At 33.9% G+C, this 25343-nt stretch overlaps 1 protein-coding gene across 1 annotated transcript; it reads left to right on the forward strand.

The window, feature by feature from the left end:
* Positions 1–20841: 20841 nt before the first annotated feature.
* LOC149568267 (beta-glucosidase 34-like) lies at positions 20842–24797 on the forward strand. Its single transcript, XM_089821247.1, has 13 exons — positions 20842–21340; positions 21420–21486; positions 21591–21649; positions 21747–21822; positions 21908–21979; positions 22181–22268; positions 22879–23128; positions 23214–23329; positions 23412–23626; positions 23724–23755; positions 23980–24094; positions 24222–24324; positions 24418–24797. Exons 1-13 carry the CDS (start codon positions 21134–21136, stop codon positions 24644–24646), a joined length of 1629 nt encoding a protein of 542 aa, XP_089677373.1. The 5' UTR covers positions 20842–21133; the 3' UTR covers positions 24647–24797.
* The last annotated feature ends 546 nt before the right edge of the window (positions 24798–25343 follow it).

Raw genomic sequence — 25343 nt, forward strand, 5'->3', positions numbered from 1 at the left:
AGCAAAGTATTGGAGCTAGTTGCACAAAAGATTGCAATATATCAAGTACACTTGTTTACTATTCTAAGCTCATCGTAAACCTCTGCTAACAATGTCAATTCTTTATTCGGTAAACTATGTGATACATCTATCTTCATGCAAGAAATCAAAGATAAACTCTCCAAGATAGATGAAGATCAGAAGACAAGTGCACACTAGTTGTCACTTGACCCAAGCTCTATAGTTCTACTCACTATACAAAGATCATATTTCTAACTGATATGCAAGAAAAATTACTAAGGCAAGAAGCCAAGATAAGGGCTACATTTGTAGACATACAAGGCATGATTCTTCCAAACATGGATGCATTACAAAAACATATTGCACATGCCAAAACTCTCATCTATGATAAAAACTTCTCCATAGTTGATCACATGATGGAATTATCAGCAGAAGTTCAAATTGCATTGCATGCAAGCAAGGTGTTGCAAGAAAATTGGGACAAGACAATGTCACTAATTTTAAAGGTACATTCTGAATTCTTGTCACATTTTGGCATAACTATATAGCATACACCTTTGGCATTTATGTCAAAAAGGGGGAGAAGATGTAATATAAGATGTGATTTATAAAAGGGGAGAATATATAAAAAGGATAATATGGGATGATACAATAGAAGATGTATATAATGTGTAAAGTATATTGTATATATATATGTATGACGAGGCATCATGATATTATACATAAAAAGTTGAAGACATGGGATGGAGACTAAAAATTGTTTTAAACTTTTCTAGAATTCAATTTTGATTGATAAGTATTTTTGTCACTAATGCCAAAGGGGGAGATACTTGATATCTTAGTCAAGTTTGTTTATTAGTGACACACACACTTATTCAGATGATTAGTAGCTACCAAGTTTATAGTAGAGTTAACAGTGTTAACCAAGTAATTTAGGCTCTATTGAGTTCTACAAGTGCTACCGAGTTCTAGGAACAATATTTAGTTCACACCAAGCAACATCTACCAGGTTGGTGATTATCATCGTAAACTGAGCTTCATAGTGTTTACCAAGTTTTTTAGTGCAAACCAAGTTCTCCAATGCTTATCAAGTTCACAACTTCAGTAATGTCAATCTAGTGTTGACCAAGCTATGCAATGTCAACCAAGTGATTCAATTTATACCAAGCTCACATTGATAGTGTTGACTGAGCTATGCAATGTGAATCAAGTGATTCAGTTTATATGTCAAGTTTCACATTATTCACTGAGTCACCAGTGTAGACTAAGTTTAGACTACTTAGAAGTGATTAGTATGAGCCGAGCTTCTATGTCTACCGAGTGCATGATGATGCCAAGCATTGACAATGGTTGTCAAGTGTCAAAACCTCATCGAGTTTGTCTTTAGAACCTCAGTACCAATAGTTGGGACAAATTTGTGTATTTTGGTGAAACTTGTATTGTAGCTAACTTTGATGAATTAAAAATTGGATTGGTATATATGTTATGTATTGTATCACATCCAAGCAAGATGATAATATGGAATTTTAAGAAGACACTAAGAGTAAAAAGTGTGAAGTAAGAAGGCTATAGCAGTATAAGAAGCAACAAAGATTTATCTATCATAGCAAGGTGATTATTACACTTAAAGGAATCTCATTCAACAAATCAAATTTGTAGATCAAAGATCAGCCACTAGTTCATCCTAACAGGTGGAATAGTTAAACCCTTTCACAAGGTAGACTTAATAATCTTTTGTAAATCTCTTTACCGAGAGCATACTTCATTTTATGTTTGTAAATCCTTTTGCAAGGTGGACCTAGCAATCCTTATTGTTCCTAATAGGGTAGATCATTAGAAGTGATCATTGTAGGCCTTAATAGGCCAACTTTATACTATAGTACTAAATCTTGTGGGTATCAACCCCACCCTAGTTTTACTTTCAATTTGAAATTTTTCTGGGTCACCATATTGTGTGTCAAAGTGTTATGAATGTTTTAATGCTTTCAATTTTTCATGTATGCAATTAGATCAAAATATATATGAAGGATAAATTGGTGAACTAAGATTAAGTTTTCTTGGTTAATGATTCACCCCTCCCCTCTCAATAACCTAGCCTATCTTATATTTCCAACAATAGCATCTTCATTGTCAGCAGCAATAGAGATCTCACCTAAGCTAGTAACCTTCACCTTCAAAGGAGTCACACCTAAGTTTTGACTCATGAATTTACATTGAAGATCAAAGATATAGAGGTTGGACACATGAACTAGAATAGGTTCCTCATCTTGTGCAACTACTAATGACAAGATTCAACACAAGTGCCTTGGGGTTTTAGATAGAAGAAGCAGAGGAGTTCAAATCTATGAAAATTTTTTGGTTACAAAGAGGATATAAATCATCAAAAAGTGAAAAATTTAGTACATGGAGTGCTTCCAAACCTCGTCTGAGAAAAATCCAGAAACCATTTTCAAAATTGAGAACTTTGATTCTTTGGTGAATTGAGCACCTTGCACAAATTTCATGCAGGTGCACTACTCTAGAGGTGTTCTATTCCAAAGGTGTGCCAAAATTTTTGAAGAAGTTAGAGGTGCACCGATAGTTAACTGACAGTTCTAAATTTAGAGCTTTCCATGCACCGAAAATGCATTCTAACAGTAGTTTAACTTCTAGAAATGTTCATAGAAGGCCAAGCTTCCATTTTAAAGATTCTAGTGACTCCCATATCCTCTTATAACTCCCTTCTTCTTATCTACTACTTATTTCTTTGTTTTAAGACATGTAAAGGCTCATCAGGAATTTCCCTTTCATGTTATTTGTTTTCATCTCTCGTTACTTCATCTTTGTTATTTGCTTTGCTAATCCTTCATTACATTAGGAATTCCTATAGTTGCATTGTTAAATTGCATTCATTTAAAAAATAGAAAATACCAAAAACATATCTCTTTTTGTGGTCAATTTTGAAATAGAAAGCAAATTGATCATCTTATCTAAAATTGGTACAAAGAAACAAAGGCCTCTTCATGAACAAATGCATTTATCTTCAACTAAGAAGATTCCAATAGGTCACAAGATCACCCAGAACTTTGGAGTTGGTCCCAAATCAGCTTTTTAAGAGAGGAGTCTAAAAGGATTCCTATTATTAAGCATCGTGCAAAATGATAGCCCAATAGGACTTTAGTACTCAGACCAAAGAACAAGAATGCTATTAGAGCCAAGTGGGTGTACAAAAACAAAGTAGATGAGAATGGTGAAGTTACAAGGAATAAGGAAAGATTAGTTTGCAAAGGATATGCACAAGAAGAAGGAATAGACTATGGAGAGACATTTTCTCCAGTTTCAAGATTGGAAGGAGTAAGAACTCTTCTTGTTTACTCTACATGAAAAGGATTTAAAGTTTATCAAATGGATGTTAAGTTGGCATTTCTGAATGGCATACTGGAAGAGGAGGTTTATATAGAACAACATGAAGGATTTGTTGATCCAAACAACAAGAACATGGTTGTAGATTACACAAAGCTTTATATGGTTTGAAGCACGCTCCTAGAGCATGATATGAAAGGCTTCACAACTATCTTGTGAAGATTGGTTTTGAGAAGACTGATGACAACAAAAATATATACTTGAAGATAGAAGGGGATAAAGGAATTTTACTAGCTGAGATATTTTTTGATGATATAATAGTTGGAAGACAAAATGAACTATGTAAGACATTTGCAAATGAAATGAAGGAAGAGTTTGAGATGTCTATGTTTGGACAAATAAAGTTCTTTTTTGGATTGCAAGTATATCAGATGAAATATGGTATTTACATAGCTCATTCCAAGTATGTGAATGAAATCTCGAGAGCTTTTGGTATGGAGGATTCAAAACTTGTTAGTACTCCTATTGTGATAGGACACAAACTATCCAAAACTGATGATTCTGTTGAAGTAAATAAAATATTGCATAGGTCTATGATTGGAAAACTACAATATGTAGCTCATAGTAGACCTAATATTGCATTAGTTGTTGGGATTGTTGCAAGGTTTTATGAAAATCAGAAGGAGAATCATTCAATGGTTGTTAAAAGGGTTATGAGATACTTGAAAGGAGTAGAAGACTATGGTCTATGCTGCAAGAAAAATGAAAAGTTTGAATTCAGAGCCTATACAAATTTTGATTAGGCTAGAAACATTTATGATAGAAAGAGTACAAGTTGTGGATCATTTTTGTTAGGAAAAAGATTGGCCACCTAGACTAGCAAGAAACAATAAAATATATCGCAATCTGCTATAGAAGCTGAATATGTGGTTGTAGTGAATTGCACAAATGTGGTATGGATCAAACAGTTACTCAAAGGAATAAAGGAGGAAATTATTGAACCTATGGTACTCTACTCTGATAATACAAGTGTTATAAGTGTATCAAAGAACCTTGTGATGCATACAAAGGCAAAGCACATTGCAATAAAGTATCGTTACTTGAAAGCATTGGTTCAAGACAAAGAAGTTAGAATGGAATATGTGAATACAAAAGAACAAATAGTTGATATATTCACAAAGTCTTTACCTAAAGATGTGTAATACCCCAAAATTGGCTCATTGCCATGATACGAATTCTGGTCTATTTTGATCATTGCTAAAGTCCTATTTCATTAGAAACATTCTTGATCTAACTCGCTACTTGACTTAATTGTTAAATGCAGAAGACCCTAATCTGTATTCATCACATTTCTTATTTAATTCCTATAGTACGTACTCATATTAGTCACATTAAACCTACTTGATTTAATTATAATTTAATTTAAAAGTATTTATACTTTATTAAATTAAATTATCTCCTAAGACTAATGTACTATGGGATTAAATTTATTTAATTTAATAAATACGCCTATCTTGATTAATTAAATGTAATTATTTAATTAAATGGGAAAGGTATTTCTAATTAATTAAAAAAAATTATCTAATTAAATGGAAGGCTATTCTTTAATTAATTAAATAATAGTAATTCCTAATTAATTAAATATAGTTATTTAATTAAATAAGAAAGTGTCTCTAATTAATTAAATGAAATTATTTAATTAAATAGGAAATATATTTATGAGAGCATATCTCATTTTATTAAATTAAATATCTCTCCAAAAATCTTTCTTCAGTTCAAAAAGGGAAATTCCTAGTTCACTGTTGATCAAAAAGGAATTAAATTAGTTAACTCCTTATTCTACTCAAATTAAATCAGTTAACTCCCTTTAATTTGGGAATCTTCCTTTATGACTAAACTTCACCTTTAATCCTGACTGTTGATTGAAATTGATCTCAACCGTTGATGGATTTCAGGAAAGTCTATTTAAGAGACCCTCATCTCTTCATTTTTAGGAGGTTGAATGAGAATTTGCATCGAATTGCTGCTGGATTGTGCATTCATTTGAGCTCCTTACTTTCATAAGATATTCATTTTCTAGTTTAATCTCATTTAGCATAATATGCATATAAGTAATCTAGTTTCCTTTACTTGTTCTTAGATTAGAATGCATTTCTCATTCTAGATTAATCTGCACAATCATATAGATTAATTTCATTTCTTAAATCCTTTGTTCTTAGAGGGTCTGGTTGCTTAAACACCTCAAATCTGAGGATATCTAACAAGCAATTCCCTTTAGATAGAAGGCAATAGGTTGTTTTGCTGGTTGATTTTTGGATGAATAATCCAATGTTCATTTCGAGATGAATCCGCATACAATGACCATGTTGAAGTGTGTGTGTGTTAGCAAAGGCCGCATATTCACGCATACATTTCTAGCGCCCACCATGGGGCGTGAACCAAGTTTCTAGCTCCATGTTCTTTTCTTGCATTTTATCTTCAGTCTATTTTCTAACTTCTTTTTTTTGCAGCAGTTTACTGGTTCTAATCAAGTGGTTTTTTAGGTTCTTATTTTAGCTTTTAAGGCTAACCCTTGTGCAGGTTGAGTTGCAAGCAAAAAAAAAAAAGAAAAGTTTTGGAGTTCTTGAAAGATTTGATCATATCTTTCAAACAATTCATTATTTCAATCTGAAATTTTTATTGCATATTTGGCATGCAATCTTCAATTTACAGTAAAAATTTTGAATTTATTTGATCAAAAACGAATTTTTAATAATTTTTTTATATATTTTCATCAACAAATTATTTCGCAACTCAAATCATTGAATTTAAATCGGAAAATTTTATTGTAGTTTACAGTAAAAATTTGGGATTTATTTGATCAAAAATGAATTTTTAGTAATTTTTTAATGTATTTTCATTAAAAATTTATTTCACAACTCAAATCATTGAATTTAAATCTAAAAATTTTATTGTAGATTTGGGAAATTCTGGCAGTTTACAGTAAAAATTTCAGATTTTGTTGATCAAAAAATGACTTTTTATGTATTTTCATAAAAAAATTAATTCTTGACATAAATCAAAGAATTTCAATTCGAAAATTTTATTGAATGTTTGGGAGCTTTTTGTAGACTACAGTAAAAATTTCAGATTTTTTGGATCATAATTCTATTTTTCATAATTTTTTTATGTGTTTTCATAAAAAAAAATTATTAACTCATGATGCAAATCTTGGAATTGTAATCAATAATTTTTATTGCAGGTTTTTTTTTTGGGAAGCAGCAAGGAAGAAAGAAAGGCCATCCAAATATGACAAAAGAAAGCAAAAAAATAAAATAAAAATGCATCTCGCTTTTGCTAGCTTCGAAAACAGCACAAAAATTGTTAAAAATCAGGTAAAATCTACTAAGCGCGTTGCAAGGATCACCAAGTAACCTTTCTCAACTGATAACAATTCATTTGGAGCTAAAACGAACATCTCTTGTGTCAAGCTTGTGTGTATTTCCTTCCATGTTCTCATTTTATAACACATGCATAATTTGATACTAGGTTGTGATCTCTATTAGTTTCATCTAGCAGGCTTAGTTACTAGTGATAAATCTAATTAGCTATCTTGGGTTATTGGACTCGCTAATCCGTCGGTCCCTCGTTCCACCCTGTGGTTGCAATATCAGCACCATGTTAAAGGGGAGGGGTCTACAGGAAATAAGCGTTAAATGCTCCACAAGGCAACCCTTTTGTGCTTTCTAGAACTCACTAGTTTCTAAGTTGTCGACTCATTTTGGCTTGTGTGAGGGGTTAAATGTTCCACATCTTTGGACTCACCTCATAATAGTTAAAGCGTTAAGTGTACCACCTTGTGCTTTTTTATTGCTTTTGGATAGATTTGCTTTCAGAAATTAACATCTGTACACACATAGTAATTAGGCCCCCATGAACACTATTTGTGGATCTTGAGGGAGTGGGTTCCTAGTGAAACTCCTCTCTAAGACGGATTCCTTGTAAGTGGGGAGGATACTTTGAACATCTCGTAGATAGATGAATCTTCAACTTGTTGATTGAGGCATCTTTTCTTCGGAGAGCTTGATAGATCACTGGGAGTTGATATCATAGATCTTTAAGAGATAGTCTTAGTTTAGCGTGTCAGATTAATCTGTTTTCTTTGATTGGGCTAAAAGTGAAAAGGTGTCAAGACCTTGAATCTGGAAGCTAAGTCCCCTTGTGGTACACTATTGTGAGTCGATCACCTTTAGAGAGGGTTAACCGTAGCAGACAATCCCTCTACAGGGAAAACTGCATCAACAAAACCTTGACGGTAATAGCCATTTTTGACGTGGTAGTGACAACCACTATATAAATGTCCTTGTGGAAGAAATCTCCACAGGTGTGGTTCATTGTGGGTTGTCAGATCTCCCCAGAAGCTCTTGAAAATTAAGTTCTCGGACTGTGTTGAAACCTCGGTGCGTCGGGATTGGAGGTCACCCCTGTGAGTCATAAAAGTTGCAGAGTCAAAACATTACTAAAAACCTTAGAGAGGCCAACTTTTATTTTCTAGGGATATATGTGTGATTGCAAAACTTTTCGAAAACATACACAATTAGCTCTCTTAGGGATTAGCACAAACTAAGTCACTTGATTGTTCATGCGCAAGGTTGCTTTTTCCCTTGCTCATTGTTTTCAAACATGCTTGAAATCACCTACTTTCTATTCTACATGCATGTTTATCTACCTGGTTACTAAAATAATCAAAAAAATTGTCAAAATTAGTTGCTGTTGTAAAATTGGTCTGCCTTCTCGCGCAAAATCATTTTTCTCTCGCGCGAAATCATCTGGTCCTTGCGCAAAATCATTTTGTTCTCGCGCAAAATTAAATTTCTATTATAAGTCTTCGCACGACTTGTTAACTTCTTCACTTGAAATTAAACTACTGTCACTAACCTTCGCGCGAGATGGAAACTTCTTTGCACGGCGTGTAAAACTTCTTCGTGCGACCCGTAAAGGTTTTTCGTGTGAGATCTTGTGTCAGCATTGCCAATTTGGGTTTGTTTTAGCTATATGTGGCCTACACGCTGTCCTTTTCTGCATCCGTTTATCACTCTCTATTTGTAAATAGTCTTGAAATAGTGACACTTCACTTAGCTGAAGACTCGTGTCTTACACCTTGACTAGTCTCATCTCATAAGTAATTTGTTTGGTCTTTGTCTTAATGCTTGTCATACTTTGTGTCGCATTGGTAATAATCTATGGTTGTTCTAGCCTTTAAATCAGACCATTTTTGCCTTAGTGAACAACATTCTTACTATTATCTTGTCCTTTTTGAGACTCAGTCTTAGTGTAGTCTTTGTCCAAGTTCTCGTGCAAACAGTTGCACATCTCCATGCGAGATTTTTATGCTATCCAAGTTAATCTTGCACTACTTTGCGTGGCCTACATCACATCCTCATGTGAAATCTTTATGCTATCCTGAGTCTTTGCATGGCCCTATATAATTTCTCATGCGCCTTTCAGAGGATCTTCACGTGAGATCTTGAGTCTGAACTGTCAAGTTAGTTTGTTAGAGCTATCTGTGCTCTGTACCAAGTTTGTTTCCTACATTAGTTTATTGTTTCTCTATCTGAAAATAGTCCCAAACAGTGGCATCCCGCTTAGCTAATGACTTGTGATCCATAGTTTAACTAGTCTTGTCTCTCAATTATCTTTCTCTTGTCCTTTAGTGCTTGTTGTACTCTGTGTCATGATAGTCATAATCTTTGGTTGTTTTAGCCTTCAAATTAGACTTTTCGTACCTTAGTATACTACACTCTTATCTTTCTTTTCTGAGACTACGTTCTAGTGTGGTCCTTGTCTAAGCTTTTGCTTTTTGTCATTGTCTATGACTGTGGCAATTTGACTATGTTCTAAAAATTGGCTGTCACTACTTGAAACATAGTACATCAAAATGGCTAACAACAAATGTGCTAAATCCAATATTCCTAGTGACGAAGAAAAGGTACTTATTGCAAACATGAAGCAACAAATCCAATCAATGAGCGCTCAACTTCATAGACTAAAAGAAGAGGAAAATACATCATCAAACAGATTCTCTTTGAGAGAAATTTTCCCTTCCTCGTATGATAACCAAAAATCAAATTCTTGTGATCTTGAATCCAAGATATCTGAGAACACTTCACAAACACCTAAGAAATCTAGAAATATCTTTGAAGAAAAACCTTGGGAACCTAAACTAAAGCATGATTTCACACCTTTGGGAAAATCTTATGAATTAACCTTGGAAGAACTTCTTGAAGAAAAACTCATTACTTTACCTAAGCTCACTTTGGTGGAAGTTTCCTTTATGAGTAACTATTGTGCTTATCATAGGCATAATTTACATAAAACTTCACATTGTAAGGAGCTGAAAAACAAGATTCAAGATCTCTTTGATAATGGCATAATTCTAAAATATAAGCTCTCACCTACTATAGATTCTACTATCAAGAAGGATCAACATCATGAAACCATGTCTAGCAATGGTTCAAATGCAACTTCTACTTTTTCCAACATGCCATCACCTTCTAAAGCGTCTAAGCTTTCCAACATATCTCCACCAAACAAAGCACCTAATTCTTTTGCTATTGACTATGTGTACCCTCAAGGGTTGCCTCTAAAAGAATCCCAAGATAATCTTGACTTAGCTGCAAACCTCTCCCATACTACTCAAACCAAAGATCCAAAACCTCCATGTGTTCCTCCTCCTATTATCCCCACTCCAACTATTCCTCCATTGTCCCTTCAAGAGCCTGTTACAGAGAATCTAGAAATATATTCGAATACAGATTCAAATACTCCCTCATCCTCGAAATTGGTTTCATGTCAAGAAGACCACTTAAATGATGAAGAAATAGGTGTTGATCAAGACCAAGATTCCTTCATTCCCTTTCAAGTCTTCCAAGATCGTGTGCCTCCATCTCAAGAGCCACATAGTCTTCCATCTCCCATGTCACACACCTCTACTAAGCAAGATCAAGATATTCCTTCCACCATCCTTAAGGAGACTATTAAAGACCAAGATAAGGACACTTTTCCTCTACTACCTAAGATTCCTTTTGAAGAAAGTGTTTCCTCACTCTCTTGTTCTACCTCACTACATTCACTTCCAAACTATGCTCAAGCTTTAAATACTCCTGTCAAAGGTATTGCTCCTATAATAGTTACTCATAAATCTATTGATGGCTTTGGTCATGTTGGTCACTCTAAAGATGCTGATATTCCTACTCATGGTCCATTCTCATCTTCTAAATCTATCCTTGGTCCCTATCCATCTAAGCTAAATCCTTCAAGTCTTCCATCCATATTGGGACCTTATGTTCCTCTATCTCCTACTTCCACTCTTAGCTCATTATACATTCCTCCTACCCTACCCCAAGATCAACAAAGATACACATACTTGAACTCTTCACATTCACCTTTCCATCTAAACCAGTCATATTGGCCTCATTCATCCACAAGTCCCAAGTCCTTTCGAAGTAATTTGGATGATCAACTCAAACACAAATGCATGAATCCATCCTCAAAAGTTCACTATGTCTCCTCTAGTCGACATGTGAATGTCAAGAAGGAAAATACACAAAAGAGACCACAAAGGTCCACTATTCAAAGAGCTCAACCAAAGAAAGTATGGGTTCTTAAATCTGTTATTGAAGAAATGCATTCCAAAGCATCTAATGAAAAATCAAAAGCTATATGGATTCCCAAGTCTCTTTTGAAGGACTTGAATATTGAAAACAAATCAAAGTTGACATTCAAGCTTCCAAAGGCTTTCAATCCATCTCCTTCCCAACATCTTCCTAAAAAGGTTTCAAAACCTTCTACTCCACCTTCCTCCAAAATTATTCCACCACCTCATGCATCTAAACCTCAATCTATTTCATCCATATTTCCTCCATCATTCCACTACCCTTCAAGGTGTGTGTCAATGTTGATCTTGCCCACTTTTTCTTCTACCCTTGCACATCCCTTTCAATACCCTATCCACTCCACATTTTATCCTTCCATCCCATTTATCTCATCAATAGCCTAAAACCTTATCCTCCATATATCTTCTCTACTATCTCCCCTCCATTACCTTATCAGCATCTTTGAGTGTACCTTGCTATGGCCTTGGCTTATCATAACCTATCTTTCTTATAGGCATGCGATATAACTTGAGAAAAGCTTGAATTCTTTCTAAAAACTCTAAAAATCCAAAAAAAAGAGAGAGAAAAAAAAAAGTGCCTCGGTGAAAACTTGGAAACAGGCACCTTGGTAGCAAAAGTAAAGAAAAATATATCCATCCTATGGTGAAAACCACTTCTTGTGGCACCTTGGATAAGTACCATGATGAAAACCTGGTAAACAGGCGTCATGCGTAATTCTTCCATCCATGACATCCTATCATGATCTTGCTTAGCCTTCAGATGTCCTCATTCCCAAAGTCCTCATCACTCATAACCTCCATAACAAACTTTGTTATCCTATTCACTTAACCCTTTGGTCTTGATCAATGAAAGAAAGAAGAAAACTCAATTCTTAGCAATCTCTTGACATGGTCATTTTCTTGGATTACTTACATGATACCCTTCATTACACCATGAGCTTATATTGTTCTATCATTTTACCTAGCTTGGGTAATATTGTGAAGGCTTTCCTTGAGGGTAACATTCATCACTTCATACTCCTTGCCTTTCCATCTCTACTTATCTACTAGCTTGCTACTACATATTGTCCTGCGCCTTGCTAGACACTGGAACAAAATCAAGATAATCCTTCTTGAGAGCTAGTAATCTCCAAAAAAATCTAAAAATTGCAAAAAGTCCTAAAAAAATAATTAACCTGGTGAAAACCTAGCAATAGGTGCCTTGGTAACACCAAAAAAATCAAAAAAATTAAAAATACAAAAAAATTGAAAAACAAGAAAAGTGTCATTGGTGAAAACCTGGAAACAGGCATCATTGTAGCAAAAAAAGAGAATCCTACCAAGAAGGTGAAAACCTGGTAAATAGGCACCTCCTATTCCCAATGCTCCATCTTGCAGCATATCTTCTGGCTATTCTGTACAGTCACTTTTGTGCTTTCGCTTTCTTGCTTTTCCTGCTCATGTATCCATGGATTGAGTCTTGTCACAGCTCAGGGGCATTCCCCCTTTGTGTCACTATTTTTGAGATTCTCCTCATAGAATCTCCTTCACGACAGTCACCAGTGGTTCTCACTGCATCTGCCTACTATCGCTAGTGTCACTCTTTTCGAGATTCTCCTCATAGAATCTCTCTTGCGAAAGTCACCAGTGGTTCTCACTATGTCTGCCTACTGTCGCTAGTGTCACTCTTTTTGAGATTCTCCTCATAGAATCTCCTTTATGACAGTCACCAGTGGTCCTCACTGCGTCTGCCTACTGTCACCAATGTCACTCTCTTTTTGAGATTCTCCTCATAGAATCTCCTTCGCAACAGTCACCAGTGGTCCTCACTGCGTCTGCCTACTGCCGCTAGTGTCACTCTCTTTTTGAGATTCTCCTCATACAATCTCCTTTGCCATAGTCACCAGTGGTCCTCACTGCGTCTGCCTACTGTCACAAGTGTCACTTTTTCAAGATTTTCCTCATAGAATCTCTTTCACAATGGTCACCAATGGTTTCAGCTGTGTCTGCCTACTATTTCTCGGGCTATGTCTCAAGATTCCTTTATGGAAGATCTCTCTTGTGTTAGTCACCTGTTGTCCTGGCTGTGTCTGCCTACTATCGCTCAGTCCTTCTTAGGTTCTTCATCATGAAGATTCCTCTTTGACCTCACTCACTAGTCGTTCTGACTGTGTCTTCCTACTGTTGTTAGCCTATTGAAGAGATTTCTTTCAAACATGTTCTAGACACTAATACTTGACATCAATCCAAAAAATGAACACAAAAATGATATACTTGTTTGGATATGCTGAGCTTTTTCTTTGTTTGCTTTGTTTTTTCTTTATCATATCTCCTCGAGCAACTCGATAATGTCATCTTCGACTAGAGAAGTAATGACTGGGGGCATGATCTTTTCTTTGCTTTCTATTTGTGATTTAGTTCCAATTAGTTGACATATTCCTATAAGAGGGGTGTCCACTATAAGAGCCTCCATCTCGTATTGGATGGTCGTGTGTACCTCAAATCCTTTTATATATATACGTCAATAACATTGGTTCTTCTCCTTGTTTGTTGGAGTGAACTCTTCATGCTACAGTACATACTGATACTCATCCTATTAAGTGAATGTACGGGTCACTGCGAGTATATCTAGCACACTTCTGTCTCAGGTTACGAATGCAAGGGTCAATTTGGATAGAATAAATATTGAATACTTAGCATAAGATGGATCTCGCATGTGTTTGGTGTGTCTATTATGCAAGCAACATTCAGGTCATCCTAGCGTCTATGCTTTGATGCTTATGTTAACTTGCTACATTAAAAGGGATAAATGTTCTAGTCATTCTGGCTTCTTGTGCCTCGAACGTTTACATTTAATCCTGACAAACCAATAACGTATGTTATATTCATATTTTCATGATTGCAATGTCAGTGGGAATTGTATAACATATGAGCTTTGTTCTATATCCAATGATGATAAATTGTCGAGGCTCGGTAACCAGACCTAGGGTTGCATTTAACATAGTCTTGCATTACATACTTCACTTGCATAAGCATGCGATTCAATTGAAAATCTACTTTTACCTTCTCTGATGAGGGATTGCTGATCTCTTCAAAGAATCATGTTCTTTCATGAACTGCACAAATGATTGATTAATCACCCTCTTGGCTACTTTGGTTGCTCTGAACCCATTTTTTGGGATCGAATTCAAAATCTGACACACTTAAGTGGCTCAAAAATGCATTTTAATTTTTTTTTGTGCAATCCAAATCTTTTTGATACTTTGCAATTCTTGGAATCTTTTCAACTCAAACTTGGTCTTTTGGACCTCGAAATCACTTCGGATCAACCTCCAAATTTCTTTTGATCATTCTAATCTCTTCATATTTCTTTAGATCGTTCTGATCTCTTTATATTTCTTCTGATCGTTCTAATCTCTTTATATTTCTTCTGATCATTCTAATCTCTTCTATATTCTACTAAACCTTGGATTTCTTCTGTATCTTTCATCACTCTCCTTACATCATACTTCTCGTGTGTCATCTTTCAGTTTCACTTCCGAGGGGGCAGGATGATTACATCATTGAACTAAATTTCAACTCATTTTGAGTCTCATTGCTTAGGGCATCTGGTTCCCATTTTATGTCCTTCCCTCTTTGGGCATCTCATTACTTGGGGCATCTTGTCCTCCTCTTTTTGGCATCCTTTTCATCTACTTCATCTTTTCATCATTTGATCACATCTTATAACATTTCTGATCTGAGTCTAATGGATAGGTATTGGGATAGTCTAAACCTCGACCCCTGAGGATCAAGCCTCGTTCTGGGGATGATTCTGTGATTCATAATTAGATCTTATCAACTTAGGTATCTAGGTGTTCTTCCTGGATCCCTTAGGATTAAGCTTTGTGTTGGAGATGATCCTTAAAAGCTTATTTGTTTCAACTTAGGTATCTAGGCATTCTACCTGGATTCCTTAGGATTAAGCTTTGTGCTTGAGATGATCCTTAAAAGCTTATCTGTTTCAATTCAGGTATCTAGGTATTCTACTTGGATTCCTTGGGATTAAGCTCTATTCTAGAGATAGTCCTTAAAAGCTCATCAATTGGTCTCCGTAGAATCAATTTCGAAACCAATCTCTTTTTTTTTTATCTATGCATCATACTTTCTGATTTTCTTTGAATTGAGCATGCTGCTTGCACATTCATTCAAAGAGGGGAAAAATGTAATACCCCAAAATTGGCTCATTGCCATGATACCAATTCTGGTCTATTTTGATCATTGCTAAACTCCTATTTCATTAGACACATTCTTGATCTAACTCACTACTTGACTTAATTGTCAGATGCAGAAGACCCTAATCTGCATTCATCACATTTCTTATTTAATTCCTATAGTACGTACTCATATTAGTCACATTAAACCTACTTGATTTAATTATAATTTAATTTAAAAGTATTTATACTTTATTAAATTAAATTATCTCCTAAGACTAATGTACTATGGGATTAAATTTATTTAATTTAATAAATACGCCTATCTTGATTAATTAAATGTAATTATTTAATTAAATGGGAAAGGTATTTCTAATTAATTAAAGAAAATTATTTAATTAAATGGAAGGCTATTCTTTAATTAATTAAATAGGAGTAATTCCTAATTAATTAAATATAGTTATTTAATTAAATAAGAAAGTGTCTCTAATTAATTAAATGAAATTATTTAATTAAATAGGAAATATATTTATGAGAGCATATCTCATTTTATTAAATTAAATATCTCTCCAAAAATCCTTCTTCAGTTCAAAAAGGAAAATTCCCAGTTCACTATTGATCAAAAAGGAATTAAATCAGTTAACTCCTTATTCTACTCAAATTAAATCAATTAACTCCCTTTAATTTGGGAATCTTCCTTTATGACTAAACTTCCCCTTTAATCTTGACCATTGATTGAAATCGATCTCAACTGTTGATGGATTCCAGGAAAGTCTATTTAAGAGACCCTCATCTCTTCATTTTTAGGAGGTTGAATGAGAATTTGCATTGAATTGCTGTTGGATTGTGCATTCATTTGAGCTCCTTACTTTCATAAGATATTCATTTTCTAGTTAATCTTATTTAGCATAATATGCATATGATTAATCTAGTTTCCTTTACTTGTTCTTAGATTAGAATGCATTTCTCATTCTAGATTAATTTGCACAATCATATAGATTAATTTCATTTCTTAAATCCTTCTTTCTTAGAGGGTCTGGTTGCTTAAACACCTCAAATATGAGGATATCTAACAAGCAATTCCCTTTAGATGGAAGGCAACAGGTCGCTTTGTCGGCTGATTTTTGGATGAACAATCCAATGTTCATTTCGGGATGAATCCACATACAATGACTATGTTGAAGTGTGTGTGTTAGCAGAGGCCGTATATTCATGCATACACGATGCACATGAATATCTTAGAGGCAAACTAGGGGTGATACCCCTATCCAAAGCTATTAAGAAGCAAGAGGAATGCCCTACATCCACTGAGTTGGATGACATATTTTACAAATTGATGTAGTGGATCTTACTTTAGGACCTTCTTGAAGTAAAGGAGCTGAAAATAGGAGATTTATAGTCACATGCAAGGTGACAGAGAGAGAACCCAAATTGATTATATCTGCATGTATAGATGAAAAGTCTTTGGTTGTTGTCAAAGAGGGAGAATATATAGAGAGTTGTACCTAAAGCATATATTGACAGAGATAGAGATATCAAAGAGATCTAAGAAGGAAGGAGAATGATTGTCAAAGAGGGACAAGATCAGATGAGGGAGAAATTAAAGGAAGGAGATCAAAGTATATAGAGGAAGGCTCACATACTGATAGAGGGAGAGATTTCAATAAAATGTATTAAGTTTCTTTTTAGTATTGTTGTTGATATTGGTTTGCCATCAATGCCAAAGAGGGATATTGTTGAAAGAAAATTGTTGAAGTGAAGAAGATTGATGAAATATATCATGGAACAATCATTAAAAAATTTCACTGATGTCAAACCTATTACTTGTTGATAAGACAATTGCTTACGTTGGTCTGAATGCTATCAATTGATTGATTAATGAATAGGAATTGAAAAGAAAGGATAACAAGAGAACCTAGAGAAAGGTTGAGATATATGGTGTATAAAAGGAGCACTAAGACAAGTTCTCTATATCCAAGTTAAGTAACAAAATATCCAAGTTCTCTATTTATAGAGATAATAGGCCAGAACTAACAGTTTTCATGTGTGAGAACCTAAGGAAGACAATAAGTTTAGGGTGTTGCTTCATATGGTGGCCGAATAGAAGAGTCTGTAGTTGGCATACAGAGCAAGAAGGCTTAAGGTGATGAAGGCTTGAAGGGTGTACAAACTATCAGAGATGAAGAGGATGAATGTCAAGCATAATGGAGGACTAAATGTGACATCTGTAATCTGCAAGTGAGTTTTTGTTGTTATCACATCAAGTCCTGTTGTTACTCTCTAACTTTTGTATCAATCTAGATAAATCCTTTGGACTGAGGTTGACCTAACAATCATTAGTAAATCCTTTAATAGGGTGATATTCTAATGGAATGTTCTAAATTCATCTAACCAAGATCACTCCTAACAAGGTGATTGAAATCCTTTAACCAAGTCACATTTAATAGTGTGCATTGTAACCTTTAACAAGGTTGGTTCCTTACAAGACTCACTTCAAAAGAGTGAAAATTGGTAGCATGTTACTGGTGGTTTTTCCCTAATTAGTTTTTCACATAAAATCCTTGTGTCGAAATGTGTGATTGATTTTGTGGTATTGCATGTTTACATTTCTTCAAAAAAAATTTGACATAAGATAGTGATATGCACATGTTTAAGATATTGAATGATCAATGCATGCATAAGAATAACTAAGTTGCAGTACTTAAAAGTTCTATTTGTGCATTTGGACCTTGGATAATTGATTCACCTCCCCATGGTTCTAAAGTATTCCAAAAATTTGTAACATAACATTCCTTATGGACTAAAAAGGAATATATCCATATTATTGTAGTCAGTAAACACCAAGTCAATATTGCCTATGTAAGATCAACAATTCATTTGGTATTTAGGATTATATAAGGATTTATGAAATTATAGAAGGGTAGATCATGAGTAGATACATTTCAAATAGCACATTAATAATTTCTTAAGTATCATCCAAGAAAAAACCTACAAGTTAGAGCTAGATGCTACCCTTCATTTCCATACTTAATAAATTTGGTGATCAATTACTTAAGAAAACATTAAATCTAAGATGGAATATAAAAAAAATTATTAACTTATTGTCAAATTCAAACATGTTGAAAAAACAATTAACTCATTGTCAAATTGAAATGTGAAGAATGACTAATTACAATTCTCATAAGATAGCTAAGAAAAGGAAAAACATATTTGTCATATGCATTATTAGTATTCCCACGATCTATAACTTAAGAAATGAGTTCAAGACAAGAAACAAGAATAGAGGTTAATCATCTTTTGTCATTGTAGATTCCTTGAGTTCATGCATCGATTTGAATCTCTCACATTTTGAATCCATATTTATGGGAACCTCCCTCCCTTTAGTGTTGTTGTGCATGCTCTCTTGTTCCTATAAATAATTTTTTTTGTTATTTTCATTATATTCTTATAAGTTATTTTACTCTAGATTTCAAAAGGAGATCTTTCTTTCAAAGTTTTTCTAGAATTAACTTCCATAGTGGTTATTATGTCTACTCACTAACCTCTAGTGTTTTAAGTTTGTCATTTTTCTTTTTCAAAATTTATTATGTTTTTCTTTTTAAGTTATTCAGGATTTTGAAATTTTCTTCATTGCGTTAATGATATTTTTCTCAATATTAGATGCTTGTCCATGTTTTCTCCATTCATTTCTTTCTTATTTAATCGTAAATTGATGCTTTTCTTAATCCGATCTCACCCGCCATAATAACATCTATTTGTTTCTCTTTCTTTTTATAAATATAAATCTTATTCTAATCCCTTTTTAGCTAACACCATACTTATATATAATAAGTCAACAATTTTTATTTACAAATCAAAGCTCTACGTTTATTGCTAATGTCTAAATATTTTAATAATTATCACTTGATACATACTTCTAATTACCTTATGTATCTATGAGCTTTGATTTTTTATTAAATATAATGTCAACTCTTGTATTTTATTTGTTCAATTGACTCTATTACTCTCTCATGTAACTAAGGAAACTCTGACTTTGCTTAGTGCTTTCAATTTCCCTATGGTCTTGACACTTGAAATTACATGAAACTATTACACCATGTAATTTATCTTAATCAAATACAGTATAGAACTAGTATTGATTATCAATGACACTATTATATTTGATGTGATATTTTTTCATATATTCACAACAAGATTGGGTATGTGTTGTGGGACAAACTATAGTCTTAAGTGGCAATGCAAAATAAGGACATCAATGTTAGTCAACTTGATGTGAAATCTTGAACTAGTTATGAAACTTATATCAAACAAAATTAAGAATTGAATTTGTAGTACATTAAATGTAGTTTGTAAAAGACTAGATATTTTCTAATTAAAAAAATCAAATTTCAAAATTTTGAATTTCAACACGAAAGTACAAAAAATTTCAGGAAAAAATAAGTAGGTGTATGTTTGACCGCCTTAATCACAATCAAATGATAATTTTTTTTAAAAGATTCTAGACATAAGAAATAGACTCATACTCAGATGTGATGTATATTTTTTTATATTTTTATTTCAGGAAAATAATTAATTTTAAATTTTCTTCCACAATAGTTTTCTAAATTAAAAAACTCTCGTGTCTTGCCACCTTAACTCATTCAAAACTATACAAAATTAAACTTATTTATTTTCCTCATAGTAGGAAAAGCTTAGAATGTGACAAATCTTTCATATTTTCATAAGGTTATACCATTTAAAAGTTACAGATTTTTTTTAATAAGTACATAAATCAATACTTCATAAGTAATCCCATTAGAAAATAAGTAATAATTACTTGTTGAACACATAATTTGACAATACTTATGTTGACTGAAAGCTGATAATTTCTTTAAGAAAACTATTTGTTTAATCTGTTTCACATGAAAAATGTTTTTTATCCTATCGCCACTTTTTGGCCCATCATGATCATGCACATACCCAATTGTTATAATTAACAATTATTTAGCTACATGTCCATCTAGGCATAGATGAGATAATTGCACCATATGATTGGTGTTAATTAAAATAGCATTAAATTTATATCATATTCGAAAAGTAGTCAAATTTATTAGGATATCCTTTTATATGTACACAATTAATTTATCAAAATAATTTACAATTATCGGTTAGATATAAACCCACCTAAATTTAGCAACTAACACGTTGTACAATATCATGATGCAACTATAATAATAAATAAAATAATAATGATCTACTTCCTTTTTCATGATAACCTGATTCAAAATTTGTTACAACATTGTAGATCAAGGTTGACTTAGATCTAGGTGGGGCTATATTAAATCAAATCCAAGAGGTATACAAAGAATAGAACAATCAAAATGATGGTCTATTATATCACATCTGTTACAATCGAATCAAGAAAAACAATAATCAACACTATGAAATGTACAAATCTTATAAAGTTAGCAATCCCAATCGAATCAAGAAAAACAAGAATCAACACTATATGAAATGTGTACAAATCTTATAAAGTTGGCAAACCCCAGACCAAAAGTACACATTAAAAGAAAGTATAGTAAGGGCCAAAGTTATAGATATTGTTGGCCTGGCCTACCAACTATGGATACAGATAATCTACCACAGTTCTTTTGTTTCAGTATCATATTCTCAAAATTGGCAACTGATTCAATTCAGCACAATAAAGATACGTGTAAAATATGAGTGTGGGGTTATGTCGACGTCCAACTAATAATCAAACTGTGTTAGGTTAGACTGATGCAATTTCTTGCCTACCATTCTAAATCTGCATCTCTGTAGAATTATGTTTTGAATCCAAAATAAGTTCACAACAGAAAAACAGGGAGTTTATCTGAACAAAGTGGGGATACAGTTAAACTGTCTTGCTTTGTCAATTGTAGAGATTTGTCAAAGTGGGGTTTTCCCAATTTTGGTTCATTTAAATATTTAGAAATTCAAAATTTGTATGGTAAATTTTGTCTTATTTATTCAATGTTGGAACCTAATCAGCTCTGCAATGTTAGCCTCGTCTCTGTTTGCAAAGATGTGGTTTCAAGGGAAAGTGATCATTTTACTGACTCTCCTGAGCTCAATTATGATGGTGGAGAGTTCCTTCAACAGGAAGAGCTTTCCCCATGGATTCACATTTGGCAGTAGTTCATCAGCCTATCAAGTACTCATTTCATTCCTATCCTCTTGTATCTTGATTTCCATGGCTTCCATACTAATTTAAATGAATTCCTTGATTGCAGTATGAAGGTGCAGTGGCCAAGGATGGGAGAATGCCAAGCATTTGTGACACTTACTATGACATTCCCTGTAAGAATCCATTGTTAGAACTCCATCACTTTCTCATTTTGTTTCTTCCTTCATTCATGAATCTGTAAACTCTAAACTTTGATGGATTTTCTTGGTGTTCATAGCAAATACTTTGGATGGAAGCAATGCTAATGTTACAGTCAATCAGTATTACTTATATCCAGTGAGTATGCTCATATTCTCCCCCTCTTTCAATTAATAACCAGTGGATTACATTGTGGGAAATCTATTCCAATGTTTGAATATGCTGGTTTGGTCAGGATGATATCAAAATGATGGCAAAAATAGGATTTGATGCTTACCGCTTTTCGATCTCCTGGTCCAGATTGATTCCAGGTATCAAAAACTTCAATCCCAAAAACTTTATCTTGAACTTGTGAGAGATTAGATGTTCATATGGTTGGTTTCTGATGTGTTGCAGAGGGGAGAGGTTCTATCAATGCCATTGCAGTGGAGCACTACAACAATCTAATTAATAGCCTTTTGGAGCTGGGTACTGATCTTTATGCAATTTAATTCATAGGATTGAATTTCTCTTATAAAAGTATGGATGTTGCAGATATGTTTTGTGATTGATTCAATTTTGGATTTTGATACTAAGTCTGGTTGTCTTTCCATTTCAGCTATCCTTTTTGATTAATGGGTATTAATACTAGTTTCAATTTCTTTGCTCAAATCTGTTATTGGCATCCAGGCATGGAACCATATGTGACTATCAGCCACTTTGACATTCCACAAGCACTAGAGGATGAATATGGAGGCTGGCTTGACCGTCGCATTGTGTGAGGCCTTAAACCATGATTACAACAACCTCCCAGAGTTATTTTTTTGAATTATAATTCAAAGTCTGCTTAAACATGAAATATAGTGTAATGCTTCATCTCTATGAACATTTATGTAATGAGTGTTAATTAGATTATTCATTCTTATGAGAGATAAGATCTTGTGAATCCCATGTTGACTTGGCAGTCAGCACCTTCTTGGAGATTCGTGACATGGTTTAACTGCCTCTCGTGTATCGGGTTAAATCTGGCATTTGTAGCAGGCATGGATAGTTCGAGCTTTTAGTGCAATTGTTCAGTAATTGATATCAGAGCCTTGGGTCACGTGTTCAAGTCTCCCTTCAGCGGTTGCTTCGGACTTGGTGGTCAGCACCGTCTTGGAGATTCCTGATAGCTTAACCACCTCCCGTGGGTCTGGTTAAATCTGAAATTTGTGTTGGGCATTGATAATTAGAGCTTTATATGTAGTGGCAAATGATTCCAACTGGAATATGGATTGATAATTTTGATCCGAAAACTACATGATTAAAATTGAATCTAATGACAAATGCATAATCAATTGTAATTTAGACATCCATATGTTTCTTTAATTACCCTTTTATTTGTGCAGAGATGATTTTGCAAACTATGCAGAGGTGTGTTTCAACTTATTTGGAGACAGAGTGAAGCACTGGATCACAATTAATGAACCAAATCTAGAGGCAAGTATGGGATATGATCTTGGAGCCATGCCACCTGGCAGATGCTCTGCTCCCTTTGGAAATTGCACCCAAGGGAATTCTACTACAGAGCCATACATTGCTGCCCATTACCAGCTCCTCTCACATGCTGCTGCTGTAGCAAAGCTCAGGGGAAATGAGGCAAGGCTCATTATCTTCTTCATCACTAGTTTTAAATATTTTCAAAGCCATTTATGCCCATAAGAGATTCAATTTTTTCATACAGGCCACAAAAAATAGTTCTGTTGGATTCCCAATCAACCAATTCTGGTACGAACCACTAACAAATAGCACTGAAGATCTTGAGGCACAGTCAAGAGCTCTTGAATTCACTGTAGGATGGTAAGTGCAAGGGATTTCCTTCCCTTCGTAGGAAAGAGTGATTATGATTAGGGCTTGTGTTGAGTATTTCCAGTTTTTGCAGGATTTTTGATCCCATATTTTTTGGGGATTATCCATCTTCAATGAGGAGGATAGTGGGTGACCGCTTACCCAAATTTACACAAGATGAAGTTGAAATGCTCAAGGGTTCCATAGACTTCGTAGGCCTCAACCATTATGGCTCTCTCTATGCCTCTGACAAAAACTCTTCCTCCACCATCAGAGATTACTATGCTGACATGGCTGTTGAGCTAACAGGTTGGTCTACTTTATACACAATCTCTCTTTGGCTTTCTTGCCCCACATATCAAAATTTTAATTTTGATGCCCAATACATTGATTATGTCCTTTGCAGGAGTCAGAGATGGGGTCCCCATTGGACCAAAGGTTAGCCTAACTGCTTTTGAAGTTAATCTCTTTAAAAAAATCAAGCCAATCAAATCTATCTATCAAACTCATATTCATTGAACTTTTTAATATAAAAGCATGAGTCATAAGCTGAATTTCTTTGATTAAGAATCAAAACTTAAGAAATATCCATTCAGTCAAAGTTGCCCAAAACACTCAACCTCATCCATTCAATTATATTATTATTTTCTAATTGCTTGCAGACTGCATTTGAATCATCTGCCATGATACTTTACATTGTTCCCCGAGGTATCAAGCTGCTGGTGGAGTATGTGAAGAATCGATATAATAGTCCTGAAATTTTTATCCTAGAGAATGGTAAAATTCGTTTCCCCTGTTGAATCTATGCACTCTAGATGTTTTTGTTTATTTTTAATGAATAGGTCATTTCCATTTCTGTTAGCTTTCAAGATTTTGATAAGTAATGGTAGAAGCAAAATGACAGGAGTGGCAACAGCTTACAATAAAACAATGAAAGAAGAATTGAACGATACAATTAGAGTGAACTTTCATCACGATTATCTTGTAAATCTATTAGAGGCAATCGAGTAAGCTCTATTTATTTAAGCTTTAATTTTTTCCATTATATATAGAAGGTGTTTATTAAGATCTAACTCTGTTAAGGTGTTGGATTTATATAGGGATGGAGCAAATGTAAAAGGATATTTTGTATGGAGCCTTTTGGACAATTTTGAACTTGATTTTGGTTATACCCTTCGGTTTGGTTTAGCTTATGTGGATTTCAAAAATTCTACTCTTCCACGCTTTCCCAAACTGTCCTCATTGTGGTTCAGACAATTCCTCATACCAAACAACACCATATTACAGGAGAAACTGATTCCTACATACATCCAAGATAATTATATTTAATATTGTAGATAACCAAAGCATCTATGAATTCAACATATGTTACTCTATTGTGAATTAACATATGATCGGCTCTACAAGGTCAGTCTTAACATGTATCATTGTAAGAATCAATTTATTTAATATAAGATATCCAAAAAATGCTTTCATGAGATTTCCATCTTTAAAAACATGTTGACAACAAAGAAAAGGTTAATAAACATGTCATATATATATATATATATTAAAAAAATGTGTCTAAGATCACATTAATAATTATTTGAATTGTCATGTACAGTACTGAAAAAATTCCTACCTGCTTCCATGAATTTACTAACTGAAATGTGAGTATAAAATCATTTATTCTGACTATATGACAGTGTTGATTTAGATAGTTTATGGAGATGCAAGCTTTACTTCATTTCCATCGTACATTCAAAACTAGAAATTAATAAAATAATTTTCGTTTCCTTTTCACATGGCTGGGCTGCCGTATAACATTACGGAAGTCTTTTCTCACGTGCAAATTTAGATTGGTACCTAAATCTGTTCTCGTCTTTCAACAGATTCGGTTCGATTTTTTTTTTTTGTTTTGCGGATTATGCTGTAACAATAGTTTCATATTAAATAGTGTATTAGTTTTATATTTTCAATCTCCAACAATCATTCAACTCATGTAGGTTTAAATTGAATGTTTGATAAATGATTAGAAATTAAACAA

This window comes from Cupressus sempervirens, chromosome 3, assembly GCF_028749045.1.
Source record: "Cupressus sempervirens isolate cs-2001-9-10 chromosome 3, ASM2874904v1, whole genome shotgun sequence".
In the NCBI taxonomy this organism is placed as follows: domain Eukaryota; kingdom Viridiplantae; phylum Streptophyta; class Pinopsida; order Cupressales; family Cupressaceae; genus Cupressus; species Cupressus sempervirens.

Excerpts from the sequence above, each read along its gene's own strand:
- LOC149568267 (XM_089821247.1), top strand. The coding sequence starts at position 21,134 with ATGGTAAATTTTGTCTTATTTATTCAATGTTGGAACCTAATCAGCTCT. Across the intron at positions 21,650-21,746 it reads ATCAGTATTACTTATATCCA|GATGATATCAAAATGATGGC; the intron begins GTGAGTATGCTC and ends TGGTTTGGTCAG. Across the intron at positions 22,269-22,878 it reads TGGCTTGACCGTCGCATTGT|AGATGATTTTGCAAACTATG; the intron begins GTGAGGCCTTAA and ends TTATTTGTGCAG.